Below are 17287 nucleotides of genomic sequence, written 5' to 3'. Positions count from 1 at the left end.
GAACTTGCTGACATGAGGGAAGAGTGGAGCGAGAGAAGGAGCAAGAATCAGATATAGAAAATTTCAATTATTTATAGATAAGTATTTATTCCAGATGAATTACTGATCATTTTCAAACTGTGGCATGGTGATGCTATGAAAAAATTAGAAAATTTGATTTGAATTTTGCAATTACAGTAAACCATTATAGAATGGAAGTTTGCGGTATTTTATTTCTAATTGGTATGAAATGAGAAAATTTACATTCTAATAATAGAAGCCTAAGCATGCTTTTGAAGTATATCCAGTTAGTGTGTGAGCAGATTCAAATTTGGAGAGAAGCAGATTTGCTGGAGAAATAATCTACAATAAAAATAGTTGAACTGTGAGAGGAGCATTTTAGAGAAACCAAAGTCAAGAAGCCAAAAACCTCAGTATGGCGAATGGGAAGCAGCAGGTAGTTGAAACGGCATTCAGCACTTCAGCTCCTCTAGAGAAGATGGTGCAAACACCACTTTATTAAGCAGAAAATTACTCAAAAGTTAGGGCAGCTACATTCCTACTCCTGTGTCACGAATAAAATTTAGGCCCTTTAGGAGAAAAAAATAAGTTTTGCTCTTATTTATGACACAACAGGGAGATTATTTGGACAGAAGCACAACTGAAAATTCTTAACAGCCTTCTCAACGAGACGCTCATGGGGGAAAAAAATAATTTAAAAAAGGAAGAAATAGACATAGCTGAGAACACATTAACTGGGAGCTGAATATGCTCAGTATTCTGGGAAATCAGGTCCTAATATTCCTGATAAGCAACCTGTGCAGAGCACAACTATGAATTAATCAAGGTTAAACATTTAGTCTGGAAACATCTACTCCAAGGTTTTTTGTTTAAAGTGGATTTTACTGTTATCATTTTGTCACACAACAATGAAATAATTTTTTCCCTGTTATTTCTAGGGAAAGCTTGACAAGGCTGTTCCTCTGTATGAGCTAGCGGTTGAAATTCGACAGAAGTCGTTTGGCCCAAAACACCCCAGTGTAGCAACTGCTTTAGTAAATCTGGCTGTTCTTTATTGTCAGATGGTGAGTTTTTCGTGTCTTACGTATTTATTATTCCTGAATTAAGCTTTTTTTTTTAATTATTTGTACCTAAACAATGCCAAAGAAACTTGATCATATTTAAAAACAAAATTCCTTATAAGACTTGCTAAATTCTTAGGTTCCATTTTAAAAATTGAAAGGATAGTTGGAAAGGGGAATTAGTTCAGGGAACAGGTAATTGCTGTGACTGGTATTTCACAAGGACACTCAGGCTAACACTCTTCAGATTATTCAAAGTGCCCAAATGCTTTATAAGACTAGAGCTCAGGTACAGCATTTTCAGTGATAATGGTGGTTATCACAGTATGATGGAACACAGCTCCATCACTGACTTAGAGGGAAAGGTAATCTTTGGAAATTTATGCCTGTAAATGAAGAGTGCCCACCTTGATCTCTGTGTAACTAAAAATCGACAAAGGCTGTAGATTTAGTCCACAACTAATTCAAAGGAAATGCTGTCAACCTACCACATTCTTTACTTAGCATCAGTATGAGCCAGCTGTAGATTGTTTTCTTGTTTTCTTTATTTCTGCAGTCTGCATATCTGATTTTAATCAGGTATTAAAGCTGCCTTAGGTAAAATCAAAGAGCATTTGGTAACTCAGAACATTCAGGACTGAGATTTTCAAAACAGCCTAGAAAGTTCAGACCCTGATTATGTAATATTAGTGGAAATTGCATTTGCAAGTGCAAGCAGATTGCTTTGACAGTCTCAATTATCATCCTCATCTGTCAATAGTAGCAAGAACTTGATACGCTTTTACGGTTAAATATAATGAGTACATCCTAGATGCAATGTTGGAAAAAAAGAATAGCAAATGTAATACACATCTGTAACAACACTTTCTACTACCCAAAGAAAAAGCAGATTGAAGCTTTACCTCTTTACGAACGTGCATTAAAGATTTATGAAGACAGCTTTGGTCACATGCATCCTCGTGTGGGAGAAACTCTGAAAAACTTGGCTGTGCTAAGGTAAGATTCTATCCTTTAGGCCTCTAGAAGCAAATAACTATAAAAACTACTGGATTAAACAAAACATCCTGGACTTGTGTACTTATTAGGAAAGTAGAGAACCTAAAGTACACTTTGTTGACATTATCATGTGTTTTTCAATTTAAATGAATTGAGAGACATTCCTTGTTTTGATGTCATTTTACTCTTCTCCAAAGCTATGAAGGGGGAGACTTTGAGAAGGCAGCTGAACTTTACAAGAGAGCTATGGAAATAAAAGAAGCAGAGACTTTGTTGATAGGTGGAAAAGCAACTTCTCGACATTCATCGAGTGGAGATACATTCAGCTTAAAAAGTGCATTGTCACCAAACATTTTCCTGGAACATGGACAAAGGTGATACAAACCTGCTCAAAGAAAAAGCAGCCTCAACTGCTATTTTAAAGTAGACATAACAGTATTAAGAAAAGCTATTTTTTTCTGGGGTAATGTACTATTTGGGGACTGACACCTGCCTTCACGAATGACAGGGAAACAAATGTTGACATTTGAAATCCTTCCATGTTAACTTTACAGACTACGGTACAAAGTGAGTTTCTTTCTTTGTATGTAGATACGAGTACTAGTTACTAGGTCAAGTTATAGGGGATACGAAACCCCTGCGGATTTGATACCTCTTAGCCCAAGTGCCAAGATTATAACAAGTTAAGTTGAACCAATTGTATAGACTCTGTCTTTGTTGCAATAGCCTGGCTTAGAGGGTTTTTGTATTTTTGTTTCATTAATCCTTTCTGCCTTTTCAGAAGTTTGTGAAGTTGTTTCTAAAGAGAGCAACTTTGAAGAAGTCAAAATATTTTTCCACTCAAAGTTTCAACTGCAGGGTGATTTCAGTTTTACACAAACTTACATTCAAGGGACTTGTGCAAAAATAATCAGTTTCCTTGGAAAGCAAATGTAGCTAATTATATCGTCATCTACAGTTAAAGCTGCTGTCAGATTCAGCTGTGTTCAGTAAAAATACTTTCAGCAAGGAATCAGAATGAAAATGTTTATGACCTGGTTCCCTGTTGTTAACTCTTTAGTGACACTTTCACTATTCAATCTCATTGTATCCCTTAAAATACAAACATTCTTGTACTAGCTGGAAAACTGTTGATACAAAACAGTTTGCCATCACATAAAGAGATATTAATCCAATCTACCTGCCTGTTGTATTTCTTAGTACCTCAGTCATGCAGCAGAATCATTCTGAAGTCTGTTCTCATTTAGTGCATAAATCCATGAATCAAATTAAATACACACTAAAAAAACCCAGCTTATTTAAAACGTGAATGTAAGTGAAAAATTAAATGAAACTTCACGATATTGTTTCAGAGGGAACTGATGTAAAGATTTATTTGATCCAGGTTGAAAAATGCAGTTGGCCTTTACCTCAAAGGGTTGCTTATTTTCCTCAGTTTTTGTTTTTTTCCTTTTAGAGTAGAGCGAAATATAAACCCTTTCAGCTCTTGTTCTGATTAAAAGGAACTTAATAATTTGCTGAGGCTGTAACTTGGCAAAAGAAACAGTATATAAAACTGATAGAACAAAACATAGAACTCAAATTTGATTCATTAAGATGGAATTGAAAAAAATTTAACAAATGGCTCTTGTAGGTATTACAATACAGCAACAAGAGTTGACGCTCTGTAAAAGCTCTCTGAATGTTTTCCTCATCTCAGAAAATGGGATTTTAATAAAAGCGAGAGTTTTTTCACTGTATTCCTACCACCTTGAAAAGTTTTCAAAATTGGGAAGTTCTTTGCAAGATTATTATCAAGTAATGAGAGGAGTGAAAAGCAGGGGGGAAACCCTAAACAATCCCTACCCACAAACCCAACCGCCCGAGAATCCTCACCAAAGCCTCACTGTTCCCAGCTTCTGTGTTTCTGTTGTCTACACTTCTCAGCCCTGGTAATTCCCTCTTCTATCCACTGCTGTGAATCATCAGATGCCTGGTCTATCTTGGAATTATGGAATGATTTGGGTTGAAGGGACCTTAAAGATCATCCAGTTCCAACCGCCAGCCAGGGGCAGGGACATCCCACTAGATCAGGCTGCCCAAGGCTCCATCCAACCTGGCCTTGAACATCTACAGGGCTGGGGCAGCCACAGCTTCCCTGGGCAACCTGTGCCAGTGCCTCACCACTCTCATTGTGAAGAAATTCCTCCTTATGTCTAGTCCAAATCTGCCCCTCTCCAATTTATAACCATTGCTTCTCATCCTATCACTACCTGCCTTTGTAAAAAGTCCTTTCCCAGCTTTCTTGTAGACGTCCTTGTCATCTCTGTTCTGATTTTAACATGTATAATGATATATTCTGCTCTCTTAAATAATTTTTCTTAATGTTGCTTGCTTAAAAAAGAAGCTCTTTTCTAGACCCTCAGTGTTAGATCACTTTCCCCTTTCACTGATTTCCAGGTCTTAGCTATTACTGTTCTTTCACTTGGGTGACTTCTCTCCAACTTACTCATAGGTTGCATGGTTGCTTTTAGAAGAAAAATCAGTCCACAAAAAGCAGCCGAACCAAACCATCCCTGGCCCATTAGCAAAGACAGTGAGGAAACCATCTGCGTACCCTGTCAACCCAAAGAGAACTTTCTACAGAAAATAAACCAGGATAATAATAAGTGGTAAGTCGTGCAGGCTGCATGTTGGCCACAAGCTTATGCAGATGTAGTCATAGCACTCTTAAGACAGTTGTTCATGTACTTTTAGTTGTACCTCATGGACATTAAAAGTAATTTGTATATCTGGTGTACGCCAAGGGTGTACGTAGGAAAACTCCACCTCAAACCAGAAAGCAGTTTCAATGGAGATTTAATCATACAGTCAGAATATCAACATCTCAAGAATATTCATGATACACTGTAAAAACTTGAAAGCTTCTTTTATTAGACTGCCAGATAAACAAAGGTGGACTAAACCATTGCAATATGCTTTAATTTGTTAGATCATAACAAAAGAAGTCAAATTTTTGATTAGATTTTATAGTCTGAGTAATTATACTTTTGTCTTTTTAATTAATAACAGATCCTTTGATGCTGTTTACTTTTAAATAATTTTAACCATTGGCACAAACAATCTTCTCAAAGTATTTTCTAATTAGTTCCATGTCACAGAATGAAATGGAAAATCCCTTTCGTTTCTTCTTGTACAAACAAGCTAAAAGCCTGAAAGTAACGCAAGAACCATTTTTTATGCTCTGTAAGCAGGCATACAAAAGTGTATTAATTTGCTCATAAAACTGTACACTGCAGTAAAATGGTAAACAGTTGCCTCTTTTAAAGCTGTCATAGCAGCCATGTCAGCCCAATAGTTTGGAGTCAAGATTAACTGAGCTGTTGTACAAATTAATCAACTGTGTGCCTCAGGACCTCCAGAACCAAGTGTGTGACTCGCTTTTATTGTTCCCAACAGAAAGGTAAAGCCACAAGGAAATGTAACACTTAAATTGACACTTAGATCAAGCTAAAGTAGACTTAGTGACACAGATTCAAGTATATAGTACTTTAATTATTTCATTGTTCTATTTCATGGAATCATAGGACAGTTTGGGTTGGAAGGGACCTTAAAGATTATCCAGTTCCAACCTCCCAGCCACAGGCAGGGACACCTCCCACTGGATCAGGTTGCTCAAAGCCTTATCCAACCTCACCTTGAACACCTCTATTTCTAAAACAGGGTTTCTCCAAAACTGAACTCAATCCAACAAAACTTCTTCCATCTTACACACAAAACCTCTCTCCCTTGCTTCGGAAGTGATTTTTATGTAAATAATACAATCTAGCATTAGCTGTGGAAGAAACAGATTTTGAAGTTTGTAACTGTTGCTTAGAAATCAAATATTTTTTAACTAAGCATTCATTCAGCTGGCCTAAGAAGCAGAAGCACTTCTGAAACACTACCCTTTTTTCAGGTTGGTTGGCTGCTGCTATACCATCACCAAGTGGTTCTGTGTTGGCTGCATTGTGCTGTAGAAAGGTTTTTGTTTGCACAGCCCAAGTTGGACATACTTGTCTTACACTACAGAGGTTGAAATTTGCATTCTTCTAAGCCAAATCTAAATAATGATCAAATTCTGGATCATATATACAGAACGGTTAGAATATCCGAAATGGACATAACTTTCAATCCTGCAGGGTACTGACACTACAGCATGTATACATTTGCAGGTCACGTTAACAACTGATCATTTAAAAGGTGAAACTTTTAAATTGAGGTGCTGAGGGGCATGGTTTAGTGTTTGATAGGAGTGGTTGGACTCTATGATCCAGTGGGTCTTTTCCAACCTGGTGATTCTATGATTCTATGATTCTATACTGTACTAACATTATTTACAAGACAAATAAAATAGCTCAACCGCTCCCCTCAAGATATTTGCAACACTAAACAAAGTTTAGAGGATCTAATTTTAGAAGCAAATTCAGATTACACAAATTCCGATTAAGTCTATTCCTTAATACAGTTCATGTGATGGGGATGGATCAGAATTTATAGCTGAGCTTTAAATAATCAACAAAATATAATACTTAAATTCTTGAAAAGATAGACAAGGTCTCCTGTTCTTTCCAATTACCTACTAACAAAAGACTTGGCCTTGCTGCAGCACGCTTAAAGCATTATCACATACAAAATATACAGGCAGCTATTTAAGAACAAGCAGTAGTAAAATATTGATAAAATCAAGGGAAAAAAAACCCCATCCCACAGATATTTAAGGCAGATGAAAAGGCTGAAACGTTCTCTTTACTCAGAAAAATGGCCTTAAGTTGCACCAGGGAAGGTTCAGATTAGACATCAGGAAAAAATTCTTCACTGAAGGGTTATCAGGCACTGGAACAGACTGTTCAAGGAGGTAATTGAGTCACCATCCCTGAAGGTATTTAAAAGATTGATAGATGGTAGATGAGGTGCTCAGGGATATGGTTTAGTAATGGACAGGTACAGTGGGACTCTGTGATCAAAAAGGTCTTTTCCAACCATACAGTTCTATGATTCCATGAAAAAGTAACCACAGCACAACGCAAGCCAAGAATTCAGAGAAATCAGTATATAACGATGACTATAAAAACATGAAATATCAGGAGCAGCAATTTGAGTGAGGCACGATCATCTGCCCTTGACCTATTCAATCTGCTCTAGCAGATTTCATCTTTCACTTGTCCTATACTATGTTCTGTTCTTATCACATGACATTGCGTATAATGTGCTATTCCTGGGTTTGGTAGTTTATCCATCTCCTTATATTTTCTGCTGAATATGTGGATGTTACCAATGCTCAGAAATTAAAGCTGACAGTATCACAACTTAATATATTAAAGAGCTCAACAGACAACAGAATATAAACAAGGTAAGTGTTCCCTTCCTGCCCCTGTAACAGTTCCATTTCATTGGAAATGTAAAGATAAGCTTCAGTGGAGGGGAAAAAAAAACAAACTGAAAGGGAGTCTGATCTTCTCAAAATCCAATGTCAGTCCAAAATCCCAGAAGCTATACCTAATGTTCGTTTTGCTACATGTTTCTCATTTTGGCCATGAGTTCTTCTAGGCTTTCTTCAGACTCGGCTACCGTTTCCTCAGCTATCAGATTCTCTTCCTATTAGGAACAGGAGAAGAAAATTAGTAACAAAACCAGCAAACAAGAAACTCCACACAAAGAAGCTTTATTATAAGCCCTTATACCACGCAATTTTCCTAGAACTAAGCGCTAAAGGGCAAGGTTAGGCATAAGTGATTATGAGCTTAAATTGCAAACTCTATTCTGACTGGGAGCGAGAACATTCTGGCTGCAGTACATACGTATGTTCCCCAGGTACACTAATTGCTTTTTGACTGCACATAGCTGTTATAAATAAATATGGTTAAATTATTAGTCACTGATAGATTAGTCAACTGATATATTCATGTTTGCCTTCCCCCCCCAGTTTCCCAAATACATTCACTCCTATCATTCAAGAATACATTCACACCAGCATCCATACTGAAAAATATGTTTCATAGAAGCCCAAAACTAGACCGTAGAAGACAGCAGCCAGATGTACTGAGGCATAATTTTCCTAGAGTTGTTCACAATGAAATTTTATTTTAGGTTTAAGGGGTAACCAAACTGGCTCATACTATAAATTTAATCTATATAATGTATTTAAAAGTAAGTGTGTTCATAAAGGATAGATACATTACCTTGTTTGGGATAGTATATGCTACAGTAATTCCCTCAGGAAGCTCAGGTACTGGGCCAGATGCAGCCTTCAGCTCAGCTTCTGACGTTTCAGATACTAACTCGATGCCTTTGCATTAAAAGGAATTGAGAACTCCATTAGAAGTTAGACAAGAAAAGTTCTTTAATCACTACGTTATCGTAGCAAGATAAACTGCAGCTGCTTTTCTAAAATGGAAAAAAAAAACCTAAAAGCAAAAAGAGCTTTGATTTCAATTACTTCTTTCCCATTATCAATGCAAAATATTTTCCTTTTACAATATATGAAAGGGTTCCATACGTGGAACTTGTCAACAGGAACAGTACCTCTCCTGTACGACTTCCTTGTCCTTAACAGTTTAAATCTTACTCTGACAACACTTACCAATGGTAAGCTAAGATTATTTTCTATATCATGGAATCAACGGGATGTATACATCCGTTCTTGAAATGGTCAATAAAACATGCAGTCCACTTCTTAAGACAATTCATTCTAATTTAAATCCTTCATAGGAATAAAAAAGATCTATGGGGATGCCTTAGCCTAATGGTTACAAATGCTCTTCAGCCATATATTTAAAATGAACACAGAGCAAATAATCTTCTCACATCTTTTATATCTTTGGACCATCTTCTATAAGAAAGTGTTTTATACAAACACTGGGGTTTTTTTGTGCCTAAAATCTGCTCATCAGTTTGGGTTAGCATTACTGTCAAAACCTGTGAAAAGCCAGCAGTTATTATGCAGTGTAAGGTACAAACAACAGGAACCATGAGAAGTCCTGCGTACACTCCAGTGTGTTCACCGAGAACAAAGAATTGAACTTAAGTGTGGTACCAAGAACATCATTTTGTCTCCAATTGATTACTTACCCCAGTCATTGTCTTCATGTACTATTTCTTCTTCCTGTTCAATTACTTCTTGTTTTGGTCGTGCAGCTTCTTTTTTCTGAAGGAAAAAAACACCAAAAAAACGAAACCCCACAATAAATGCAATTGTTCAATTTCAACAACAGCAAAAAGAAGATCAAACCTCATAATATTCACACTTGTTTTAATATTTAAGGCATGCATTCACCATTTAGAACTTCTGTTAAGTATTAAAATGCAGAATGCCTGCAAGTTAAAAAACCCAAACCCGGTAACACTTAAAATGACTGCCAGAAAATTTGAGCAATTACTGCAGAAGAAAGTATTATCTAATTGAATACAAGCCCTTCTGCCTACCCTTTGCTTTAAGATAACTCCAAGTACTGTATTTTTAGAAACAAATGCAGCTATCTGAACACAATGCTGCTGAAAACAGGAGTAGTGATGAAAGCATTTCTTTACTACAGGTCTGTATATTGCTTTGTTCTTAAAACTTTAAGAAAGGATTAAAAAAAAACAACCCAAAACATTTTTACCTTATAATTTTCTTGCTGTTTTCTGCAGTTTTGGTCACTACATTGTGGATTTGGCTTCATAGACATAGTTGGAAAGAAATCTTGCATCGCATTATAACCAAGATAATAACTCACAGTACCAAAATTTAACAAGTATCTAGAAATACAAACAGAGAAAGCAAGTCCTTATATACAACTACAAGCTTAAAAACTCAGTTGCTTTGAGGAAAAGCTACTCCTTGAGGACTTTTAGAATACACTTTCACAGTACTTAAGTTCTATAAAAAACCAAAACAAGCTGTAGTCACCTGACCACAACTTAAAAGCATCAACATAGAACCTGGTGAGTGTATGAGAGCAAGCCAGCTACAGCCTCAGAAAAAAAAAAAAGAAGTGTTTAAATGTGAGCAGTTTTCTCCTGTGCTGTAATCCACTGCTTGCAGAAACACTCAGGTGCTCTGTATTATGAAGGGAGAGTTATCAACAGCTAATTAGAACCAGTTAATCATCTTTATGGTAGGCTCATCTTAGCAATGAAAATAAAAACTTAAATTAAGATGCAGTGCTGGCATCCTTCATTGAAGTAAAACTGTCGATGTTCAGTTATGCATAATACCTCTCTAAATGTCACTTTTGGCTGTCCAGAGTTGTTTGTAGGCACACTGGCAAACAGTATTTTTATTCTTTGTAACTAGGAATTTTCGTGTAACTGGCAAAATCAAGCCAAGGTTAAAACCAGGGAAAATAAGATCCTATTCTCAAAGATATTTGTAAAAGTCCATCTTGTTGAAATCAAATATAAAGTTGTTAAAGCATTTTCCTTGCATGTAGTTCTTTCAACAGCTAGAGTCATGTGACAGTACTTTTTGAAAATATTAAAACGTCTCATATTGCTACATAATGTTTTAATTCACCTCAGGTTAGAGTACAAACACTGCAAGAGAAATATTTCTCCTTTGTCCATATACAAGAGTTAGTGCTGTAGTATTTTTGTTTATAATTTAATGAAGTCAAATGGAAGTGTGTTTAAATGCAGAACTAAGGGCACTGGAAAAAAAAGCCAGTACGTATATGCAGTAAGAGAAAATCTTGGACTTTTCCTTACCCCTGAAAAGTTCTATGAAGAACAGCATTGCCAAAGTAAACACACCAGTGATTTAAGCAGCATGCATTTCAGCCCTGTCCAATGAGGACAATAACTTTAGGAAATAGGGCCAAAAACACATAAAAAGAGCCAGACTCATTATTATGAAATGTTCCTTCAGGTTTCTTTCTCTTAGGGCTCTGTACATTGAATAGCAGGGATTCAGTCACTTACTTCAGGACATTTTGGACAAGAATTCCTGCCACAACACCCATAGTTGTAGGAAGACTAGCTGCACAAACTCCTTCTCGTTTTAGTGTTTTCTCATCGATATTTGAAGCAACTACAAGTGGAGGAGCACACTGAAGGGAATAAAGAAATTCAGTTTAAAAAAGTACTTAAAAACAGCACAGATCACACAAAATCTTAAGCTACTCCTTCAGCTGTACCAGCACCACATTCACTAGCCAAGCTAGTCATACTCCCAGTCTCACTTTAGAAGAAAGAAAAAGGAGCGATTCACAGCAGAGCACTACATACCGCAAAACAAGCGGATTCACCAGGTATGATCAGCTGTATATGTCCTGACACTGCATTTTCACTCACTCCAGATTCCATCCAGATTTGTCCAAGTTCATTGCAGGCCTTATAAACATAGGAACACAAACATCAGAACTACAGAAGCATAGTGGTGGCAAAAAAACCCCCATCCTCAATTGAGAGTGATTAAACACATTGATCTTCCTGCTTTAAGACAAAAAGGCTATGATCAGAAAAAAGAACATGACAAGGTAGAATAGAAATTGCTTATCAAAGGACAAAATAAAGTTGTACTCATGGAGCCGCCCTTTGTGCTTTCCTGAGTACCGGAAACTTTTGAACAAATACAGGCATTAACAGTCCAGTCACTAACACACTTCAAGATCTAATTGCACAAACTACTTCTATTGGCACAGTGCATCTGTGCACCTTCAGTGCATGCACTTTGCAGATCCAGATAGCTGAAGGATAACAGAACACATTTGGCACATACCCTACACTGGCTGCTGCTATAATGAAAACCATTTTGATGAGGTACACAGCCTTAAGGCACTTTTAGTATACACAATGTCATACATTACAGTATACAATTACCCATACTCAGTCTTCAAAAAGTTTCTAAGATTTAACATACCAGGCTCTGACAACACCCTTTATATAACAGGATAATTTGGAAAGACAGAGAGGGCTGACAGCTATCGTACTCGCCATTATCTACAAGTATCTTAAAAGTCCACAGCTATATTTATACATATAGAATGTACTTCGTAAGAACTGGGTAAAAGCTCAAGAATGTTTCCTCAAATCAAGGAAGTAATTCCTTAGAAGATTTTTGATAAGTTCCAGTCTTTTCTCTAGTCCCCACAATTCTTAACACTTTTTGTAGGACAAAAAGCGACCTCTACAACCTCACGCCTCCAATGGCCTTACCGTGTTAATAGCCATACGAGCTTCAAAGTTGTCCACACAGCTCAGAACAAGATCGACAGGCTTCCCTTCCTCTAGCGCACCATTACTGAAATCAGCATCAGAAGTTTACATGAAATTGCTGGCAGAACAAAATACCAACATGGCAATCACATACTTTGTTAGAGTACAGATGCACGTAGGAAGTGTATTTCAAATGAAACTTGTGCAAATGCAGAACAGGATACAACTAGCATCTTAGCTCTACAGTAGAAACAACAGCCTGCTGAAGCTGGGATTTAAATATAAGGGCACTTTAGATTAAAAGAAGTTTTATACAGAACACAGTACAAAGTACTGAAGAATTGCATCTTTGTACAACATAACTGCAAATGGGAAGTTATTTCAGAACTTCTCTGTGAGATCCACTAATAACTGCTTTCTTTCTTCATTCTATAAAGCATTCCTGAAACTACTCCAGTGCAGTCAAAATATGAGCTGATCTATTTTCTATAATGAGAAAAGCCGGTAAGACTTTGGTTGGAAGTCTAAAGATGGACTAATATAAAACATAACTATGTAACAGCAGAAATAAATGCCAACTCTAGAGAAAAGGTCTAGCCAGGTATATCTTCATCTATATGTATTTCCCACTGGTTTTCAATTGGAAGTCATTAAACTGAAAAGAATCCCAACAATAAAAATGTGAGGCTGTATAGAGCCACTCATCAGCAGAAGTTAGTGACAGGCTTTTGTTGCGAGATTTTACCTTATTCTGTCCATGAAGTGTTCGAAGTTGTCCAGTGTTGTGATGTTGTAGTTATGTACTTCAAACTGAACATCAGGATTAATATTCCTTATGAAGGCAATAATAGGAGTCAATATTCATAAACACAATGAGAACTTGCATTCTACCTAACTTAAGAAATGCTGCTGCAGTCTTAAGCTTCCAGTCTGAAGATCAGAAAATACACCCATATTTGTCAAAAAATATCACCGATGAGAAAAATCCCACAACATATTGAAGTGACATGGTTTATACCAAACCTCTGAGCAACTTTAGCTGTACTTAAAAACCAGACTCACATTAAATTTTTGGCCTGTACAAAAATGTCCTTAAAGTATCAGCCATTTCCACAACTATTTCATACTCAAATTTCCACATTAGATCTTTGCAAGCAATTAAAAGTGAAACATCAATTTTCTAAAGCAGCATCCTGGGTAAAATACATTTTGATACCCACTTCCCCAAGTTATACCTCAAAGTATGCTCTGCTGCTTGCACTTTACTTAATCCAGCTTGATGAGGTTGGAAGAAGAGCCTGTTCATGTTTGCCAGTTCCACTTTGTCATAATCAAACAGAAGCAGCTACAACAAAGATTGTATTAACACGTGAATCTCCAAAGACTGCAACCAAAGCACTATGGCAAGGCATTTTAAACAAAAAAACCTCATTCTAAAATCAACAACAAAACTCCAACCAAACAATGCCCACCTGCCCCCCATTGTCCTACTCATTTCACATACAAAAGTGACCAACATCGTAAGGATGCAAAAGACTGAATTCTAACTGTCATGCACAAGGAACTGATTCAGTAGGTCAGGAGAACCACTCTTAATAAAATGCAATCTGTTCATTTGAGTTAAACTAAGAATACTCAACAGATTTTCTACATGAACACTGTTAGCTCTGTTATCGCATTCCTACTTGCTGTTATGGCATTAACTAGAAACGTGATTTCTTTCACTTCTCTGTGCATGTAGTTCTTCAAAAAGTATTAACTTCAAATACCTACATAATACATGGATAATGTTATTATAAGTCCTGAATCAACTGCCCAATGCCCTTTTCTATGCCCAAGATGCTGGTCTTCAGGAAATGCTCCTTCAGAGGAAGTGGAACAAAATTTTCAATAAGAAATTGCATTACCTCTGTATTAAGATATTTCATAAAGGTCCAAGAATAAATGGTCACGATTTGCTTGGAAATACAAAGATCTAAGCCATTCCCCAAATTCCTTCTTTAAAGAAAAATCCTAATCTATTAGCTCTGGTGGTTCTTGTTATCTGTATACACATAATATTATTTTTAATTGCTACTGAACTAAAGTCTACCACATGATTAACTAATCTTTGTGATACAAATGTCTGTTTGACATCTACTGCATTTCAGTTTCCTGAATATCAGCTTCTCCTAGCATACGATTTAATCTTCTGTGTGAGTTACCCTCTCCTCTTCAAAATGAAGAAAAATCATTTTGCTTTACTTTTGCAATAATCCAGTATGAAGGTTAGACAGATGGACTCATATAAGAGCACAGAGAAAAGAAGCACCCAAACAAAAATCATCCACACACTACATCATTAAGCCCCAGGTCAATCAATTTTACTAGCATAAGAAAAATACAGACTCTTCATTTGTAATGTTTACTCGAGTGCTGTTCCTAAGTGCTTCCTCCATAGTACTTTTTTATCTGGGCAAAATCAACTGAGTGAAATTGAATCTAACTCTTTCTAAAGAAGACTGCTCCATCTACTGCAAAGAAGTAGAAGAAAACTCTCATTACCTTACCAATGCCACACCTTGTCAACATCTCAGCAGTCACACTGCCAACCCCACCTACACCTACTACTGCAACTGTAAAGGTACGGATTTTCTGTAGAGAGAAATAAAATACAGATCAGAATATCATAAGTAGACCTCACAGAGAAAATATGCAAGGCTGCTTTAACATACATAGAATCCTACCTCATAGTCTTTGACAATTCCCATTCTTTTTAACGCCATCAAGCGACTACAAAGAAAAACAGCAACATTATCAAGAAAATGCTCTCTACGTTTCTAATAGCAAGCTAGCTTTTCAGATATTTAAAATCACTTTTGCTTTAAAGATAACCCCAGCAAGCACCAAATTCAAGCCTGCTGTTTTCACTGCAATTGTGATTACTAGCCAGATACAGCCTAAATGAGAGAGTAGAAACTTTCCTATTAGAAACAGCAACAGAATACTAATGCTGCAGAAACTCATGTGCTCATTCAGATGGTGTGAGCAACATCAATGAAGTCAGGAGGGCCCATAAATATTTTTGTAAATGAATCCCTGATTTACACAATGAAAGCCTTCACTTTTTTCTTTAATGAACCACGTGACAACAGGCCAGTGAAAACCCTTCCACTGCTTTCTGATTAATTTGATTAGATTAACTCCAATATAACATTTTTTTAAAAAATTCATTATAGAATATCAGGTTGTGAAGGTAACTGGAAGAATTTTAAAGTAACAAATTATCCTGCTATTGCACTTTTTCATAGAAAGTATAAATGAAAGTACAAGTATCAATTTGTATTAAAGCAATTAATCCTGAAAAAACCCCAAACCATCAGATTTCCAGAACTGCTGAGCATTAGAAGGTGTTCCAGATGTTCAAGACTTCTCTGAACCAGACTCTATAATAGGTAAGTTAAAGGAATAAGACCTCAGGCAATACCAACACCTGTCCGATTTATAAGCAACTTTGCTAAAACCTCACAAAGTTTCCTCTCTCTCCCTGTAACATAAAGCAAGATGATAGTCACTCTGATGTACATCTTTGCTAGCCCAGCCAGATGGGAAACTGGAGTGCACCTCTCCTCCCCATAGAGCACCTGTCTTCAGTGTTGCCTCGTCACTCTCCTCAGCACATCCAGACCCATCACTTCATCCTGTCTCTCTCCTCAAGGCTCAGTTTGCAGAGGACACCAAGCTGAGTGGTGCAGTTGCCACACTGGAAAGACGGTATGTCATCCAGAGGGACAGGGACAAGCTGGAGAAGTGTGCCTGTGTGAACCTCAGGAGGTTCTACAACACCAAGTGCAAGGTCCTACGTCTGGGTCAGGGCAATCCCCGATTTTAGTACAGTATGGAGGATGTTGTGATTGAGAGCAGCCCTGCAGAGAAGTGCTCATTGATGAGAAGCTGGATATGAGCCAGCAATGTGCACTCACAGCCCACAAGGCCATCTGTATCCTGGGCTACGTCGCTACGTCGAAGCAAGCGTGGCCAGCAGGGTGAGGGAGGTGATCCTGCCTCTCTACTTCTCTCTTGTGAGACCTCACCTGGAGCACTGTGTCCAGGTTTGGAATCCTCAACATAAGGAGGATATGGAGCTGTTGGAATGGACCCAAAGGAGGGCTACATGGATGGTCAGAGGGCAGGAGCACCTTCCGTACCAGGACAGGCTGAGAGAGTTGGTGTTGTTCAGCCTGAAGAAAAGAAGGCTCAGAGGAGACCTTATAGCGACCTTCCAGTACCTGAAGGGGCTACAGGAAAGCTGGGGAGGGACTTTTTACAAAGGCCTTTAGTGCAAAGACATGGGGTAATGGCTATAAAGTGAAGAGAAGCAAATTTAGAGTAGACATAAGGAAGAATTTCTTCACCATGAGAGTGGTGAGGCACTGGCACAGGTTGCTATAGGTAGTTGTGGCTGCCCCATCCCTGGAGGTGTTCAAGGCCAGGCTGGATGGGGCCTTGGGCAGCCTGGTCTAGTGGGACGTGTCCCTGCCCGTGGCAGGGGAGTAGGAACTAGATGATCTTTAAGGTCCCTTCCAACCCAACCCATGCGGTGACTCTGTGTCTCACCACCCTCTGCTCCGCTCCCCACGGCTCCGTCCCGCGCTCTTCCCCAAGGCTCAGCGCCCCCGGCCCCGCGCCGCCCGCACCTGTAGGGGTTGGTGTCCGTCACCTCGGGGCTCATCCTCTCGATGCGGCCACGCGCCGCCCGCGCCTCGCCCCGCTCCCGCGCCAGCTCCTGCTCCAGCTCCCGCACGCGCCGCTCCAGCTGCTCCAACCGAGCCGGCCCGGCCATGGCGGCAGCGCGACAGCCCAGGGCCGCTCGCCCCGACGGAACTCGAGACCTCGGCTGCCGCGGCCGCCCGGGCGGGGCGGGGACGGGCACCTCCGGCAGGGGCGCAGTGGGCGGGGCGCCTCTGTCAGTAGGGTAGCGTGGCGCCTCCGTCGGTAGGGTAGGGGCGCTGGGAGCGGAGCAGCTGCGTCGGTTGCGTAGCGGGGCAGCGGGCGGGGAGCCTCTGCCAGTAGCGTAGCGGGGCGCCTCCGCCAAT

General features: G+C 38.7%; 2 protein-coding genes across 2 annotated transcripts in view; one reads left to right on the top strand and one right to left on the bottom strand.

Annotated features, from left to right (window-relative positions):
• Positions 1 to 3826, top strand: part of NPHP3 (nephrocystin 3) — a 28977-nt gene extending 25151 nt beyond the window's left edge. Inside the window, exons 25-27 of the mRNA XM_069860032.1 lie at positions 939 to 1064; positions 1942 to 2057; positions 2255 to 3826. Coding sequence (XP_069716133.1) covers positions 939 to 1064; positions 1942 to 2057; positions 2255 to 2435 — 423 coding nt within the window. The 3' untranslated portion in view covers positions 2436 to 3826. The remainder of the gene's footprint in view (positions 1 to 938; positions 1065 to 1941; positions 2058 to 2254) is intronic.
• Positions 3827 to 4787: 961 nt separating this feature from the next.
• Positions 4788 to 17067, bottom strand: UBA5 (ubiquitin like modifier activating enzyme 5). Its single transcript, XM_069860031.1, has 12 exons — positions 16889 to 17067; positions 14939 to 14984; positions 14757 to 14846; positions 13448 to 13557; positions 12958 to 13044; positions 12213 to 12297; positions 11283 to 11387; positions 10977 to 11104; positions 9680 to 9815; positions 9147 to 9222; positions 8258 to 8364; positions 4788 to 7673 (listed from the first exon to the last, which is right to left on the bottom strand). The coding sequence occupies exons 1-12, from the start codon at positions 17032 to 17034 to the stop codon at positions 7590 to 7592; spliced, it is 1200 nt and encodes a 399-aa protein (XP_069716132.1). The 5' UTR covers positions 17035 to 17067; the 3' UTR covers positions 4788 to 7589.
• Between the last annotated feature and the right edge of the window lie 220 nt (positions 17068 to 17287).

The sequence above is a fragment of the Phaenicophaeus curvirostris genome, chromosome 6 (assembly GCF_032191515.1).
Source record: "Phaenicophaeus curvirostris isolate KB17595 chromosome 6, BPBGC_Pcur_1.0, whole genome shotgun sequence".
Taxonomy (NCBI): Eukaryota; Metazoa; Chordata; class Aves; order Cuculiformes; family Cuculidae; genus Phaenicophaeus; species Phaenicophaeus curvirostris.
This window is presented reverse-complemented; position numbering and strand designations above follow the sequence as displayed.